The sequence below is a fragment of the Colius striatus genome, chromosome 12 (assembly GCF_028858725.1).
Source record: "Colius striatus isolate bColStr4 chromosome 12, bColStr4.1.hap1, whole genome shotgun sequence".
Classification (NCBI taxonomy): domain Eukaryota; kingdom Metazoa; phylum Chordata; class Aves; order Coliiformes; family Coliidae; genus Colius; species Colius striatus.
In genome coordinates, this window is record NC_084770.1 from 11,788,668 (window position 1) to 11,805,307 (window position 16,640).

Below are 16,640 nucleotides of genomic sequence, written 5' to 3' on the forward strand. Positions count from 1 at the left end.
TAGGAGTTAAGCTCTCAAAGAATAAGGCAAGGATGATAACTTCTGTGCAGTTAGAAGTAATATAATAGCATTGGAATGCACCTTGAGATGTGTATGACTAAACGTAACGGCCAACAAAAATCAAACAGCATTTCACCATAGGTCCTGAAACAACGTCTATAAAATGATGCAGATTCTTACAATGCTGTGGAAACTAATGTAAATGAAGCTTCATTAATACGGTGTGGGTTTTTGTCAAGCAGTACAGATCTGTGATGTTGATTTGGTAATGAACATGTTCTGAAAACAAAATTACCCATAAATAATCAAGGTGTTATGAAATCAATGAAAATCTGAACTAATATAAACACATTATTAAAATGTAATTAATGAATATATGTGTGCATACAAATTTTCTTGTTTTAGACTAAGCTTAAGAACTCTGTAAACTGCGAGGCATTCATCGTGCTTAACATGGCAGAAAGTTGTATTACAGGTCTTCATTATTTTATTTTATTTTGTTCATTCCTCTTCCCATCAAACAGGCAAACACTGTCATCACCATTTTTGGCTTCACTTCAACCAAATCATCTGGAAGAGCATAAATACGAGCACCAATTTTTCGAGCAACTGAAATGGCATACCTTGAAAAACAAGAGAAAACAAATACTGTTATTTCCCTAACATATAGTAGTGTTCTAAGATTCACAACAGCAACAGATTTTATTACAAGATACACCTGTTCTGTCAGCAGTTATGGTCTACAAAAAATTAGACATTATTGTGAAGAAAGCAAGACTGTATTAGCAATTGTATTGCCAAACATTCTGCTACCCTTTATCAAAGCATATATTTTTGTCAAAAATAATACAGGTTAGGGCAGGCTATTAACAAATCAACTGCAGTGCAGTGCTGATAGGATATATCAGCCGTGATTTTGAGTTAGTATTTTAAATATATTAGTAAAACATCTCCAGACTATTACAATTTATAATATATTCTATTTGAAACAATTCAACTAATATTAGTGTAATTTGTCTCCATTAAGAAATCAGTAGATCATTCATTACACCATGAATCCATGCATTTCCCAAACTTTAGGAAAATGTGAAGCATTCTTTTAAAACTTACTTAGCATTATTCAATTTGTCTTGGTAAGACAGATCTTCTCTCTTGACCATTTCTGGACGAATGGCTTTTGGTGCAATGGCATCTATTAAATCTAGGACAGGTAAACTAGTACTAATTGATTTGTCCTAAAAGCAAAAAAAAGACTCAAAGTATTAGTATTAGAATTTGCTTTGATTACTCTGTCTTCACAGTGCAAAAAATCCCTACAGCACATCTTACATACCTACTGAAATTCAGTGCAGGCCCACAGAGCCACCACATTAATCATACATATAAAAATACTAATATAAAGTTGCCTGAAGACCATTTCATGCATGGAGTATTTCCTCAGGACCAGAAGCCAAAAACCATACTTTCACATCTGTAACTCCTGATCTTTATTGGTCTACTATCAGCTGAACTGCCTTCAAAACAACCAATGACCCTCCCCCAAAACCACAGGCACACCAAAATGAAGATGTTGGGACAAATTCTCTTCATACTTTCAAATTAGTTATACCATGATTATTACAATTTCTATAAAAATAAGAGAAGCAGTAATCCCTTTTAAGAACATGAAGGCCTACATTAGCTTCTTAAGTAAAAATGAAATATTCTATAAAATTACTTTTTGCCTAATGCTTACCTAATTCTATTTCATAACACAGTGAGCTCTCAAATACTTAACTTGCTAAATTCTTATGTTCAAACATAACTATTTCAGAGTAAGCAATCAACCTGTATAAGAAGGTTATATTTGGAGGAAAGTGCAACAACAAATCTACCATTTCTAAAGAGTGAGATTCACACAGCATGACACGCCTGACATACATATGACTTCCTTGGTGTTTAACACTTGAATAACATGAAAGAAAAGCTTATTTTGTCACTTTGTTTCTATTTGATGAATAGCAAAATCTCCTGTTTTATGCAGGTTTGCTGCACATCAGCAGGGCCAACAAGGACAAAAGATGTCAGTGGTTAACTTCGCTCTATTGCATATGAATACATATTTTGACTAGCTGTTATTAAAATGGTGGGTTGTCTCCCCCTTCAGTATTTCCTAAGTCGTTCTTTGTGTTTGTCAAAGGTGTGTGGGGAGCTGCTTTTTGTTTTGAATTTTACTGCAGCAGTTATAATTTCTTCTTGTTTTTTAATAGACCTGTAAAATCCTTTTGAGTATTTACAGACTGTCAGAAATATTCACTTATACAGTTATGCTAGCTGATGAGAGAGCCACTCTTACAAGCCACATTGTTAACAGATCAGGTTAAAGATCCCAGACCTGACTATACGTGGAAAGAAGAAATAGTAAATTACTATGGTTACCTTGAAACTTGTAATTGATGTTTTCTTATTTGCTTTTACAAGTGTCTGATTCACCCATTTAATAATAATTTCATCATTTACTTTTTCTCCCTCTCCAAGGTCTGATAGTACATTCAAAGTGTACCTTTAATAAAGAAAGTAAGAGTTAAAGTAAGCAATAAAACTCAACTCTTGTTAACAGTACAAAGCTACAAGGAAGAGTAAAATATTACTTCAGCAGAGTAACAATGCCAAGTACTCATCTTCATAAGGTAGCTTTATCTTAAAAACTATTTTGTATTTTAAATCACTTTGGTTGTTGCAAGAATAAAATACATTCCCCAGACTCACAATATTCACTGTTACATTCATCTTCATACAGTTGCTTTACTCAGATTGTCATAACTAATTTTACTTTATAAGCTTAAATAGCTTAAAATAGCTACAGCATAAATAGTTTATATATCACAACAGTTTGGGAAAACAAAAGCACTGACTGTTTTGGGATATGTCAAAGAAAATTCAATTGTGTAAAATATTTACAATAAAGTATTATTTTTTTTTCCTGCTCAATGTACTTAAAAGATTTTGTTTTTATGATCATTTCATTACTATAGCTGTGATGACCTAAAAATTTCCTCACATTAACTTCTGTAACATATATCACCTCTTCCTATTTATCTTTCTTTTTTGATTTCACAAATAATTACTTTTATAATCTATTATTTTTAATATATAACATTTTAATTTTCTCTATGAAAGGACATGTACACATGCACATTATTGTGGTTTCAATTACTGCACAGTATGTGAAAGTTTGTCTTAGAAATAAAGGATATTTAAACGTGGTTCTCCACCATATGTTGGATGAACTGAAAGCTAGCTTTAATTTACCTTGACAAACACACATATACACCCACATGTGCAGATACATATATACACAACTGTCATATTCTGTGCCTAACTTACCTTCTCATCAGCTGCCATACCAAAGCCAAAGTCAGAGTTGTATTACCCTCATTTAGATCGTGTCCAGCAATACCAACCAGCGAGAATTTAGCTTTTGTCTTCCCAAGTTCTACTGCATAATTGCAATTCTCAATCTAAAAGCAAACATTGCATGCAAATAATGAAAACACCTTATTTTTTCTTATACAGACCTATAATCTAAGTGTATTTTGAATAACTCAGGCTTACTGATACCTATGGTGAGATTTGGAGCAAGGGAAAGATTTCTAGCCTTTCTACAATTTCTACTAAATGAATTTTGGTTAAAATACCAGGGTTTTTACTATAAATGCAATTATCATTGGAATCTTGTATGATAATTTTTATTCACACTTTAGAAATCAAGTTCACTTCCAGTAAAGTCAATTAATGAATATATTCTTACAGCAAAACTGAATTAGGAAGAATATGGAAATGTGGTGTTCTTTGACAGTAGGGGTTTTTTTCCCTCTAAATTTCTGGCTTCATGATGATCAAAAAATTATCTGAAAGCTTGGATTCTGCAATGCTTGCACAAATTCTCCTAGCAGTATATAAAACTGCTCGGCGAGGAAAAACGTCTCAATATAACAGCATCATGCAACAACTGCTGTGTCAGGCCTAAAAATTTTACTTATATACCCCTAATCAGACTCCAAATTAAATATTGCCAAAAGGTGTCCACATTTAGAAACTGAAGTGATATATGCTATAACTACTATTTGTTTGTTCCTTGGGATAATATTTGGAAGATTTCTCCACCATCCCCACCCACCTCTTTTTATGATACCCCCAGGATTTTCTGGGTGGCATGCAGACTTAGACAACCCAGATTACTATAAACAGCACAATGGGAGACAGTGAAACTGGATTGTATGACATAGCATCTACCCACCTTTTTCATATTACCACCGAGTAACGGATAAGGAGGTTTGTTGACACGGTTCCACTCAACGGGCACGCGAGTCATATTATACAATTGGAAAATGATCAAAGCATCAGAGAGGTCACTAAATCAGAGTAAAACAGTGGGTTTAAGTACAGAAGCTCATATTCATAATGGAAATGAGTACTTTAAAATTCTTAAAATATAATTAAATTGTTGAAAAATTTCACTCACATAATAAAAATTGGCATAATTCTTCAGAGAATCTGGCCTATATCCTGCTGCTTGATTTCTGTGATGATTTACATTAAATTTCATATTTAATTTCATTATTTTCACGAACATCAGTGAAGTCAGCACATTCACTGGTTTTACCAGATTTAACTACACAATTGATCTCACAGACTAGGCATAGATAAAACATCTAGCTAAAGAGTTTTCACTTATTGATTTAGTTTGAGTTTCTTCAGACTTTCAAAATGTTAAAATACTCATGCTTCCTTTGCAGCTATTGATGCATTTTGGTAAAGAATACTCAAACCAAATATACTTATCTTGTTAGAAGAGAATACTGTTGTTTATTGAAACCAGAAACAATGAAACCTAACAACTAGTATACACGCAAGCATATGCTCTCAGTTGCTCCCTGTATCACATCTTTTATTACAGGATTTGAATCAACTGCTGGCACAATTAGGAACTGATCAGAAGCATCAAAAAACATGCTAAAAAGCCCTTCATTTAGAGGGAATACCACACTGCATAGATTCTTGCAGTCTACTCAGCAGACATCTACCTTACAGTTTAGAATTGCATCACTGTTTTATTAGGTTTGGATTAATTTCATCTTTCATAAGAGAAAATAAATATTATACATTATAAACCATAATTATCTCAACTCTTTAAAAAATATAATTCAAAGTATGAGTGAAGTATTTCTAGAGCATGAGTAGAATATCAGAGTCAGATACTGCTGAATGTGGTTCTACAGACCAGCTTTGAAGTTTCTGTCACACTGTGTGAAAACTTGGAAATCACTGTTCTAGTAGAAATACAACTTGCCTTTCTTCTTATCATCTTTTCTCTTCCCTTATTATCCAAGGGAAATAAAAATATTGGGTTGTTTTTTGTTTTAAAAAAGCCTTACCTGTATAAATGATTAACATATGGGCTTACACCCAGTGAATTCATCCAGTTTCTGAAAGTCCTTTCCTCGTTACTTTCTCCTATGGTGACAAATATAATTCCATATAAATTATTGGAAAAAAACAATTCAATAAGCAAGATGTAAATTACTCTTATACCCCCATCTCCCCCAAGTGGTTTAATCCTTTCCCTCACAGTAGTCTCTGTTAGCCAATAAATTGAAGCAATCCTATCAGAGTCCCTCAGTTCAGGGCACAAGGCCTAAGGCACTACAGGGACTACAATTTTCTGTGTAGATACGATTTAATAAAATACAGAAGTAGACAGTTTGTTGGTTACTTTTTGGATAACTAATCTCTCATGAGGAAAACTATGATGATTAATACAAATTAACTAAAACAAAAATCAGTGGAAATCACATTTGACAATATCTTTAAATCTGTTTGAAATGGCATATCTTTATTAAAAGTTAGTACTAACACATACTACAATCACATCAAACTCCAGAAACTATAGCTCCACTTCTCTCCACATGGAAGTTCCCAGTATGAATTTGTGAAGATTCCTCCTCAAAGCAATAGACCTCACTTTCTTAGTTTCTAACACTGGAGACTTAGCAAGGCACTATTGTATTGTTTAAATTAGTGAAGCTATTTATACTGCCAAGAGGGCTAATTGTAATTGCCGTTTTAACTAGCAACTCTGCTTATAAGCAATGCAGACAATTCAGTAGGGAGATAGAAAAAACCCTTCATTTTCCTGACTTACATTGCTCTTCTCTATTGGAATAACAAGTTCTCAAACTAACGCTCTTTCTCTATAGTTTGCAGTGATATATTAATTTTCTACATACAACACAACTTAAATTTTAACAGTTTCTCTGTGGCCAATTGCAGTCACGAGCATTTAAGAAAATATTTAGCCTGAGCTAATAAATATTTTCTGTCAGCTGGGAATAACCTCATTGCTTTGTTAAGAAAACAAAAAGGATGTTGAGGAGGAAAGAAAACTCTCAAAAAAAAAAAAAATCAAAGAACAAGTCGCTCAAGACTGAAACACATTAAAGCCTTGAGTAAGATTTTTGGTTGCTTTTTTCATTTGTTCCTTAGAGGATGATGATACTGAGTTGGTCTGATGAGGTTTATATAACACAAAAAGTGCTGTAGTTCTGTAGTTCTATGTTGACTACAGAACAATGAATGGTTTTGCAAAGAAAAAACAAAAAAAAAAAAGCGTATTTATCACTAGAATAGAAAGAAAACATCTTTATTCTTCTGTGAAGCAGACCTATATCATAACACTGATTTTTAGATAGAGGTCCATTTTGATCTAGGTCTCTTCCATTTTTATACATATAAGCTCTGGCCTTCACAATCTATTTATAAAATAATTAAATTCAGAAATTTCAGCTGTAGCTGACAATATCCAACAGAACTAACTTTAGTTAAAAAGTTTCAGTCAGCTTGCCAGTAACTTTCCTTTCCAATTATGAAATAAATGATATTCATCCTACTGATACATTTTCTAAATTACAAGGTTTTCAAACTAGTATATGTTTCAATGATTTACAAAAATTACTGAAGAGTCACTGATGGATACATATTAGAATATAGAAAAATGCTATTCTGCAAGGTTTTCAGGCAGTCAGCTTTGTTTCCCATATTTCTTCCCACAAAAAAATTGAAAAGACAACAAAGAATCCCATTTTATGACAAGCACATGGAAAAAAAACCCCAATGTTTTCCATAAAAGTGATATAATCAAAATAAAAATTATATGTAATTTAAGTTTAAAGAGTAACTTAAGAGGTTATAGTATTTGGAAGTAAGTCCCTTTTTGCTTTTTTTATTTTGTTAACTTTTTAGGCTTACTAAGCTATAAGCTAGTTTGCAATACCTAAAATACTGACTTTAAAGTGCTTTTAGGAACATTTGTCCATTACAAAGACGGTAACAAGATTATTTAGTGATCTCTTAGTAAACAAAGAGTAGCTATAAAAGCAGATACTCAGAAAAGGCACTCAGACTCAATTTTAAAACACATGCTTAACACTGTTGAAAGAATTCGAAGTAGCCAAGCAGGAGCAAGAGCATGCAAGTTGGGCATCATCCTTTTGGCTAGCTGGAGTCCAGGAACTAAACCCAACATACTGTATTTAATATGCCACAAATCCCTTTATCATACAACACATAAGCGTTTTCCAGATGGCTGAGAACTGATAATTTTTTTTCTCTCTATTCTTTTATTCAAAATATACCTTGTGATCCTATCAGGAGCATATCTTCTGCTGAGTGGTGCAGCAGATAGCCAAAATCATTGGAAAACTGCAGAAAGGGGGCAGAGCTACACAAAAGAGAGAGGAGCAAATTTGGTAGTATCCTTTATATTTATTGCCATCTCTTTCTTTGAGAACATTAAACTATGGAACTGATTGGGGAGTAGCAATAGGGATGAGGTCAAGAATCCAAAGGGCTCCAAATACCTACAGTTCTCTCCAAAAGATAACAGAGCGCAAGAAGCAATTTTTGCCCTAGTTCATCTGGCCTCAATTAACCCACTCCTGGTAACAGCCTTGAAAGTTGCCATTGGACTGAGCAACAGCAGTAGAGAACATCTGCACTGGAGGAAACATGAGTGGACAGAATTAACTCTTCTTCCGCCTCCTAAGAACTCAGCTTTGACTTAGACTTGAGCTCTGCTGCCTTCCTCCCAAGTCAGAGGTTCCTCAGAGCAACAGCAACACTCAGCTTAAGATCATGCACTGAGGTCAGGACTCCTCCCTCCATCCCCACATAACATCAAATGTCTATTTTGCTGTGTCAGTACACCTGAGTGATATGCTCCCTGTATACAAGTGCACATCACCCACTTGTTAAGTATTTCAGAGCAGTGTTCTTTGTCTTAAACCAAAGAAAACAGCCACACTTACTCTTTGGGTAGAACAGTCACCGAAAAGATGGAATTTAAGCAGAAAAATGAAAACTTCCAGAAAGCTCTACTCACCTACACATGTCAAAAGCTTTACATCTTGGTATATGGAAAGCCCCTATTTGTTAAGCCCATGGCAAGAACTATATGGCATTTGACTTAGAGTAAGTCCTGCCCCCATTGTATATGCATTATATGGGATTTTTTTCTTCTCTTTTGCTGAAGGCATATTAAAGCAATAGAAAAATACAAGAACAATGCAAAAATCAACCAGAAAATGACAGTGATTATTAAGATATTGAAAAAAACAGGGAAAAAATGCAGAATAAACACTTTTATGGAGTACAGAAAAACACTAAATACAGTACCTACATTAGGAGGAGTCAAATCTGCATTTCATGAAGCAAAATAGGAAAGCATCATAAATTATGAGTCAGATTTCAACAGACAATCTATGATGAAACTATAAAGAAAGGAATGTCTTACATTTTCTATTACTACCTTGAGAAAACATGAGTGAACCACAAGATTTTATGGAAAAAATAAAACAAATTAACAGAAAAACACATTAACAACATGGTCTACTTTTGATGGTTTAAATCTACATGACACCATGGAATTTATTATCTGTGGGCAAAGGAGAGTTGTCTACTTGCCCTTGAATAGATAACATAGGTATGACTGTCCATCTCTAAAATATACACTACAAACAGTAAGTTAAATTTGGCCAGAATTTATCATTACAAAATCATAATCTAGAATTCAGGTATTGTCACTTCTTACAAACTGTTTTAGCTGGGACCTCATTCTGATCTAAATATTTTAAATAAGATGAGAAAGTAGTTCAGCTGTTTTTTACTATGCCAATTAAAACTCTTCTAAATTTGACCAATTTTTCAGTATTCTGAATTACACCTGCAACTTTATGTTCAGAACAGAGAAGGCGAACTGAACATATTCCACCTCCACGCAGCTCCTATATATGTTTTTAACAGAACAGCAGTAGAGGAGGAACAGGGTTTTCCTTCAGTCATTTCTCCTGGACAGCAGGCACTGAAGTGACTGGGGATATCACAGCTGAAAAGCAAAGACTACCTCCTGTGCTCTGATACCTCTACTACAGCTGATAATATAATAGCAGGAAGCTTGAAACAGGAATGGTCTGAAGGATGCAGCAGAGCAGATAAATTATGAAAAAGGAGGAGCAAAGGAAGATGGACTCACCTAGATAGAAAGGAAACGTGTTAGGAACAGTAAGAGGAAGGCAGGAGTAGGCAGTGCAGAGGAATGTGTAAACATTGCTGATGATTCTCCCAAGTACAACACCCCTGATTCTCACCATTCCTTTGAGATCTGTGATCAACTGTGAAATACACTGGCAGGTGCCACATTATTATCCTAGATTAGCTGGTCCATAGAGAGGGCAAGAGTAGAAGATTGCTGCCACTTATCCCTTTACCTCCAGCAGTAGGGATCTGAAGTGTACAGTTCAAGTCTGAAATTGCTGATATGCCAGGATCTAATATAGGTTGCTGATGCAATAGATTAATATAGGCTACTGACATAGAAGCCTTTAAAAAAAAAAGTTTCCTGTTTCAAAAGGCAACAAACTAATACACAGGCACACACACACATATATAAACACAATATGAAAAAAAGTACTTCAAAATAGTATTACAGTTCCATAGTTTAGCATTGCAAATGAAGGAAAGCTAGATTTTGTGCATCAGCTAAAATATACGCAGCATGGAAAGAAGCATAGGAAACTGGAAAGGGAATAAGAAGACTGTTTTTGCTTCTGCCAATTAATGACAGAAGGTTATTCAGGAATAGCCTTTGGTCAGGCTAATGTAAGTGAGCAACGTTCACAGTAATGGGGGACTTCTACTAAGGCTTATATTGAAAGCTAGTGAGAAAGCTCTATATACTGATGTTAACACAGGCACCATCACACAGGGTTCCTATACCATAACCTAGAGGGAATACTTAAATAGAAATCACTAGTATTTTTGTCTCCTGTATGCTTATGAAGTTGAATACCTTCTAATAAATTGAGATCGTAAGATGAATTGTTAGGCTTGTGTAGGGCTGGATATGTGTTAAAGAGATTGGCAACAAAAGCCAAATTGAGTTTAGGGTTGCCTGCAACCACATCAGCTGGAGTTACAAACTGTCTGCAGCCCAGTTTATCTGCCTGTTGAAGCATGCATTCAGCCCTCCTCAAGTCATTTTTATCCTAAAAGAAAAAATAAAAAAGAAAAATTAATTTGTAACGACTACTAACGTGTTGCCATTCTTGACTGATTCTTCAGTTTGGAAAATCTTTACATGATCCATGTCAGTTCTTCCCTCATTCCCCCAATGTCTGAGCTAGATCTAATAGCCAACGACAGCTCTCTTCTTCCCATTTTCCTTCCATGTGCTTTCTGTCCTTCATTTCTGTGTCTGCCTGCACAGCATTCTCCATGAATGACAGTAGCAGCAGCTAGAAATGTAGTGGTTATATTTCCATTTCCAGGCTGTCAATTCCCACAATGCATATTCTAGTACATGTGCCAAAGGTTCACTGTCACTGCTTTAAATTGATAATCTCAAGCCTAGTAATTACAGATGATGTCCAAAACCCTCAGTAAGAGTTTGAATGCCTCAAAATTTGATAATCCACTACCGTGCTTTCCTTTCAATTATCTTGCCTCTGAATGGTCTTAAATTGTAAACCTATGTGCTATTCTGTTTGTCTTTACTATTAATCTATATAAAACAAATCAGTTTTCAAAACCGTGTGGCACATACTTTTTGCCTCAAATCTTTACAACAGTAAAGCTGGATGAAGCTGGAACACAAAAAGTTCCACTTAAATATAAGAAAAAACTATTTCACTGTGAGAGTGACGGAGCCCTGGCACAGGCTGCCCAGAGGGCTTGTGGAGTCTCCATCCTTGGAGATCTTCAAGACCCGCCTGGACATGTTCCTAAGTGACCTGATCTAGGTGAACCTGCTTCTGCAGGGGGGTTGGACTAGATGATCTCTAAAGGTCCCTTCCAACCCTATCATTCTACGATTCTAAGAGTTACTAGTTATATCAATTAGTAACTGAACTTATGTTAGAATTGAATAACATTCAGTTAATCAGCATTCCACGTTGGTACACTCAACCAGAAACTCACTCTAGATCAAGCTGTTACATGAGATTGATGCAGGTTTATAACCCATTAAAGAACGTGAATATATGAACCGCAGGAAATTACATAGAAAAAAATATTACTATCCTTTTTTACTCTCCAAAAAAACCCAAAACAAAAGTAAACAAAACAGAGCTCTGCTCATGAAAGAACTGGAAAAAACTAAAGCTTGTAAGCAAACATAATTTTGCATGTTGGTTTGCATTATTATAAATATAATGAGTTTCTACCTCTGATTCCAATTAACAGAGATGACTATCTTAGGCAGGCAGTTCAGTATTTTATCGAATACATTCTAATAATCCCTCCAACAAGCATTATGTAGCAGCTTAGAGACCCATCTACCTAGGCTGGTTTTAGACCCTCTATCCCTTTACAGTTAAAAGTTTGATGGATGTCACACTTTCCTGATGGTTAGTGGAAGGGCTCACATGTTATTTCTGAATGCTATTTGGTTTGTTGAAAGGATCACAATGTCTGCTCTTTTTTTTGTTGTCCAAATTCCAGAAAAGCAGACCTGAGCAGGATCTTGTCATATTCATGTTGGAAGACCCAATTGAAAATAAGAAAGTTACACGTTGCTCCAAGTAAAACACAGCTCCAAAATTTCACACCGCAGGATGCATTATCCCATTTCAACAATGCCCTGGAACTTTAGTCAAGTTTTTACCCAATTAAGCTTCTGCAACATTGAAGAGTCTGAGTTTTTTATGTAAAGAAAAGAGGACTTTGAGACAGCCTTGTAACCAGGTTGTTGGGTACATACACAGAGGACTCGGATAATTCCAGTCTATTTTTTACATTTCCAGATACTTACATGAAATCCTGAAAAGTCAATTTTAATGGGCAATTCATGAGAGTCATCTCCTTTGGGTGCAATCTGATTTAACAGATGGTAGTATGCTCTTGAATCCTAAAACAAGCAATGCCAATATTTAAAAAAAAAAAAAAAAAAAGCAAATATATAGCCTTTCATAGCCATTTACTGCCCTTATAGTCCAATTTAGAAACCACAGAAGTCAAAAATATAGCACTGTAATTACAGTGAATATGGATGAGGTCATACAGCCTTTGTACCATGCTGATTCACAATTGATTCACAATAAAACTTATTTAGCTAGATGACTGAGAAAAGGGATGTCTGCTAATTATTCTGGACGATGTTAGTGAAGTTTATTCTCTTGGATATGAACTACAGATGTAATTAAGAAACTTAGAACATTTATATAGGTTACTCACAAAAAAAACCCCCTAAGATAGATCTTATTTTCAGTGCTGGTATTTAATTCTTTCACTGCCCTTTTCAAACACACTATTTTATAAGAATTTCTCTTTCTTAATTGATAATTGAAATTAAAAATGAAGAGCAAAGTCCTCTTTTAAAACGAGTCTATAGTGACAAAAGAAATCAATTTTATATAGTTTCCAGTAAGCTTCTGGGCTTTTTTCCCCCCCTACTGAGAAACCAGGAAAATAAAATCTACTAGTTTTAGAAGTATTTAATACTTCTCTTAAATAGCATGTAGTATTTTTACCATAGCAGAAGTTCTCATATAAAACCCTAGTTAAAGGTTTGCTTCAATAATATTCTACTTAGTGACATTTAAAAAGATATCTGGCAGTTAATGACATGGGTTTTCCTCAAGGAAAAGATGTCTGGTAACCTTAGGGAATCTTCCCCCTTTACTTTTAGTTTTAAAAAGTTCTGGGTTTTCTCTCTTACTTTCTCTGGATTTACTGCACTACTTTATGCAGAACAACTAAATAAGAGAAAAGAATGATGAAGATCTGCCAGCTGCCCTGAAGCAACCAGCATTCCTTTCAGTTCCCTTGTGTCACTAAGTCAGCACACCAAGCAAAACACAGTGGATCAAGAATGAGTAGCTATTCCAGACAATCCTCTAAATAACTGCTCTTTTCTCAAGAGGTTTCCTACTCTTCTGTAGGATGCTAGGTACCAAGGGCAATCACCATTAGTAAATAGACACCAGGAAGAGATTTTAAACCAAACACTTTGAAACAACAGAAGAAAAAGGATGGGTTTCTGCAGACCCTGGAGCTGGGAAGGATGGACAGAAAAAAGGTAACTTATAAGGTTGAGTTACTTAAGACAATTTGCACTAATTACAATCTTAGACTATGAGAATTTCCCTATATATGAGCTTGTTGGAAATGTCTGGTTTGCCCTGTGATGTGATAATTCATGCTATGAACAACTGAGTAAGATATGAGAGATCCAAATAATGCTCTTTTGGTGTTGAAAAATGCGCAATGAACCTATAGCTAGAAAAAGAAGATGACTGCTATTTTTCTAACTACTTCTGATTTGACTTTTTTTGATTTTTCTACATACAGAGTGTTTAAACACCATTATGGTAAATAATCAAAATGATAACTACATACCTTAATGTCTTGGCTGAAGTTACTGATTTTCTGCCACCCTGCATTGGCCAGATGGTAGTTCACCCAGCGTAACAAGAGCTCTTCTGGAGAAAGTTTCATTAACTGATCTAGTTCTTCCCCTTCACTTACCAAGGCAATAAGAGCTAAAAGAAAGTTTGAAAGAGAGCTGAAATCATTGCTATTGTGATCTCAGTTAAATGCAAATTGCCAACATTGCTATACTTGGTATTACTCTTACCTTCATTTCTGGAGATCTCAATATCAGCAAACAGACCAACTTTAATGATCTGCCACAAGAGTCCCAATACCAAGTGTGGTTTTCCTTCTTGCAAATCTTGTGATCCAATATTGACAACTGTACAGCCGATAGCAGATGCTGAGTTCAGAGCCAGATTTAGGTTTTCCTATTTGGAATATCATTGTTTAATAAGTTTGAGATTGCAATTGTTAGTAAATTTGTTCATATTAAATTCTGCAACTTTCAGAAGCTGTAAGAAATAATGCATTAGTTCAATGGTTCCCAGTGGAACACTGTAGGCTGTAGATGTTTTGTGAATCACCACAAATGTTAGCAGAATTAAATGAAAAACATTATTGGCAGTGTTTAATTGGACCCATCAAAAATCTTGGGCTATCTTCTGCAACGCTGATCACTGAGCAGCACTTCAATCAAAATATTTTTTTTTAATTTCATAAGTATCACATGCATAAACAAATATTGCTCAAAATATCAGGGGCTTGATTCTGTCAAAAAATGTGCTTATATGGAATTCTACCATGTGCAGGAGACTACTGACATCACTGTCATCCTATCTTGAATCTTATACAGGCTGACACAGTTATTCAAGCACCTGCAATTCAATATCATGACACTGAAAGTAAAGCATTGTCACAGATGAAACATTCCACAAAAAATACCTGGCAGCTCTTGTAAATATTACTTTCTATTTTCTTGTAATATTTTAACTACCTACAGAGAACAATCACATATAATATCTTTGCTGGCACATCTTTTCATAAGCATAGATTATGAAACTCACTTGAAGAATTGAGAATATAGTATGTTTTAACTTTTCATATATTCATGTCACAGAAATGACAAGTCGGCCAAGTAACTAACTTTTTTTATTCTGAACATTTTTCTTCATTAAGCTGGTAACTTATTGATCTACTTCCCTTTTTCAGATCTGTTCTCTTACATAGAACCTAAGGTCTTAAAAACTGTTTCTCTCAAATATGTGAATGACTTCATACACAATTAAAAATACAGCTTCTTATCATCTGTCCAAGCCACTCTCCAATATTGAAAATGCATCACCCTACCATACAGTATACAAGCATGAAAGTACTTTCTGCATTGCTAAAATACCATCCACTCCCAAGACTAAAATTATTTTCCTTAGTCACTTAGAAAGCAAACCAAGAATAGTGAAAAAGGAAAGCATGAAAAAATGTTTTCCTCTAAATAATCTAAGAATCAGGACAACTCAGAGTTTATTAGAAAATACAATTTCATGCTTAGTCATTGTTTAATACAGAGGATTTATTTGGCAGTTTTTTGTTCCACCAGGAGAATTGTAAAGATTTAAAAAAAAAAAAAATCACTTTTTCATTTGTGGCAAGTTCTGTCTGTGCAGTACTTACAGAAATAGTGAAAGGAGTGAGTTTCTTCTTATTAATAGCCCTTTCATCAATTGTATCTGGTTGTGAAAAGTTGATCATTTTGCTAAGGAAGAGAAGTCAGAGTTTATTCAAACTTTCATTTCTCAGAAAATAAATTGTTTTATTATAAACTTCTAACCCTTAAAACTAACTGTAAATATTTCCGATAAGATAAAAAAAGACCATCTCATCCTCTAAATCTCCTCTCCCTGTTAAATAATTGCACATTCATCCAGAAACTCCCAGCTAACATGGAATTATAAGAAACTTAAGTAAGTGGGCCTTCAGTGGAAACCCATTTCTATAATCAATATACAGAAGATTTTAATACTACCATTTCTATGGACAAACAGATTTTCCTCATCTTACACATTGGTTTAAACATTTTAGACTGGAGACTTGATATTAAAGCCTGTCAGAAGCTTTCCAGTTCATGTCACTGTGATGAACATTTATTTTTTATTTTTTTAATGAACTCCTTTTCTTTCTCACAGCCCTGGACTCACCAAAGGAGGATGCCATCCGCAAGGGACTTAAAAAGACTGGCATCTGATGGGTTCATAGGTAGGAGGTGCTTACAGTCTGGGTCATCTTGTAGGGCTTTATTTATCCAATTAACAAAAGCAACTTTTTCTTCCTCTGAAAAGAAAATCAAAATTGAAATATCTATTATCGTTTCCATGAACACATACTACTAAACATCAGACCTGGGTCAAAGAGGTTCACCTGCCACAAAACTCCTTAGCTTCACAGAAACTAGTTATGGAAAGAATGAGATCTGTAGAAAAGATCAATCTGTACTTATCATGTTTTGCATTCTTTCTCCTACTGTTTCTCCTACTGTTCTCTAAACATCTGGTGATTTTTTGAAGGATCACATCAAAACAACAGGGACTTAATGGGGAAGGTATCATCACAGCTGACTTCAGTTTCTCAGCAGTTATAATGAAAAGAAGACAATTAGTAATCTGAAATATGCAACATCTCAAGCTATACACATTTGGTTTAAAATGCAGCATCTCATTCTGTCTTCTTTAGGACTTCAGAGA

At 34.7% G+C, this 16,640-nt stretch overlaps 1 protein-coding gene across 1 annotated transcript in view; it reads right to left on the reverse strand.

Annotated features, from left to right (window-relative positions):
* Positions 1-385: 385 nt before the first annotated feature.
* The window catches only part of PLS1 (plastin 1), a 46,188-nt gene continuing 29,933 nt past the window's right edge, over positions 386-16,640 (reverse strand). Inside the window, exons 5-16 of the mRNA XM_062005790.1 lie at positions 16,098-16,230; positions 15,574-15,655; positions 14,168-14,333; positions 13,930-14,072; positions 12,344-12,439; positions 10,385-10,580; positions 5,418-5,496; positions 4,280-4,394; positions 3,367-3,500; positions 2,419-2,542; positions 1,111-1,235; positions 386-623 (exon numbers count right to left, since the gene is read on the reverse strand). Of these exons, the coding sequence (XP_061861774.1) occupies positions 488-623; positions 1,111-1,235; positions 2,419-2,542; positions 3,367-3,500; positions 4,280-4,394; positions 5,418-5,496; positions 10,385-10,580; positions 12,344-12,439; positions 13,930-14,072; positions 14,168-14,333; positions 15,574-15,655; positions 16,098-16,230 (1,529 nt within the window). The 3' untranslated portion in view covers positions 386-487. The remainder of the gene's footprint in view (positions 624-1,110; positions 1,236-2,418; positions 2,543-3,366; positions 3,501-4,279; positions 4,395-5,417; positions 5,497-10,384; positions 10,581-12,343; positions 12,440-13,929; positions 14,073-14,167; positions 14,334-15,573; positions 15,656-16,097; positions 16,231-16,640) is intronic.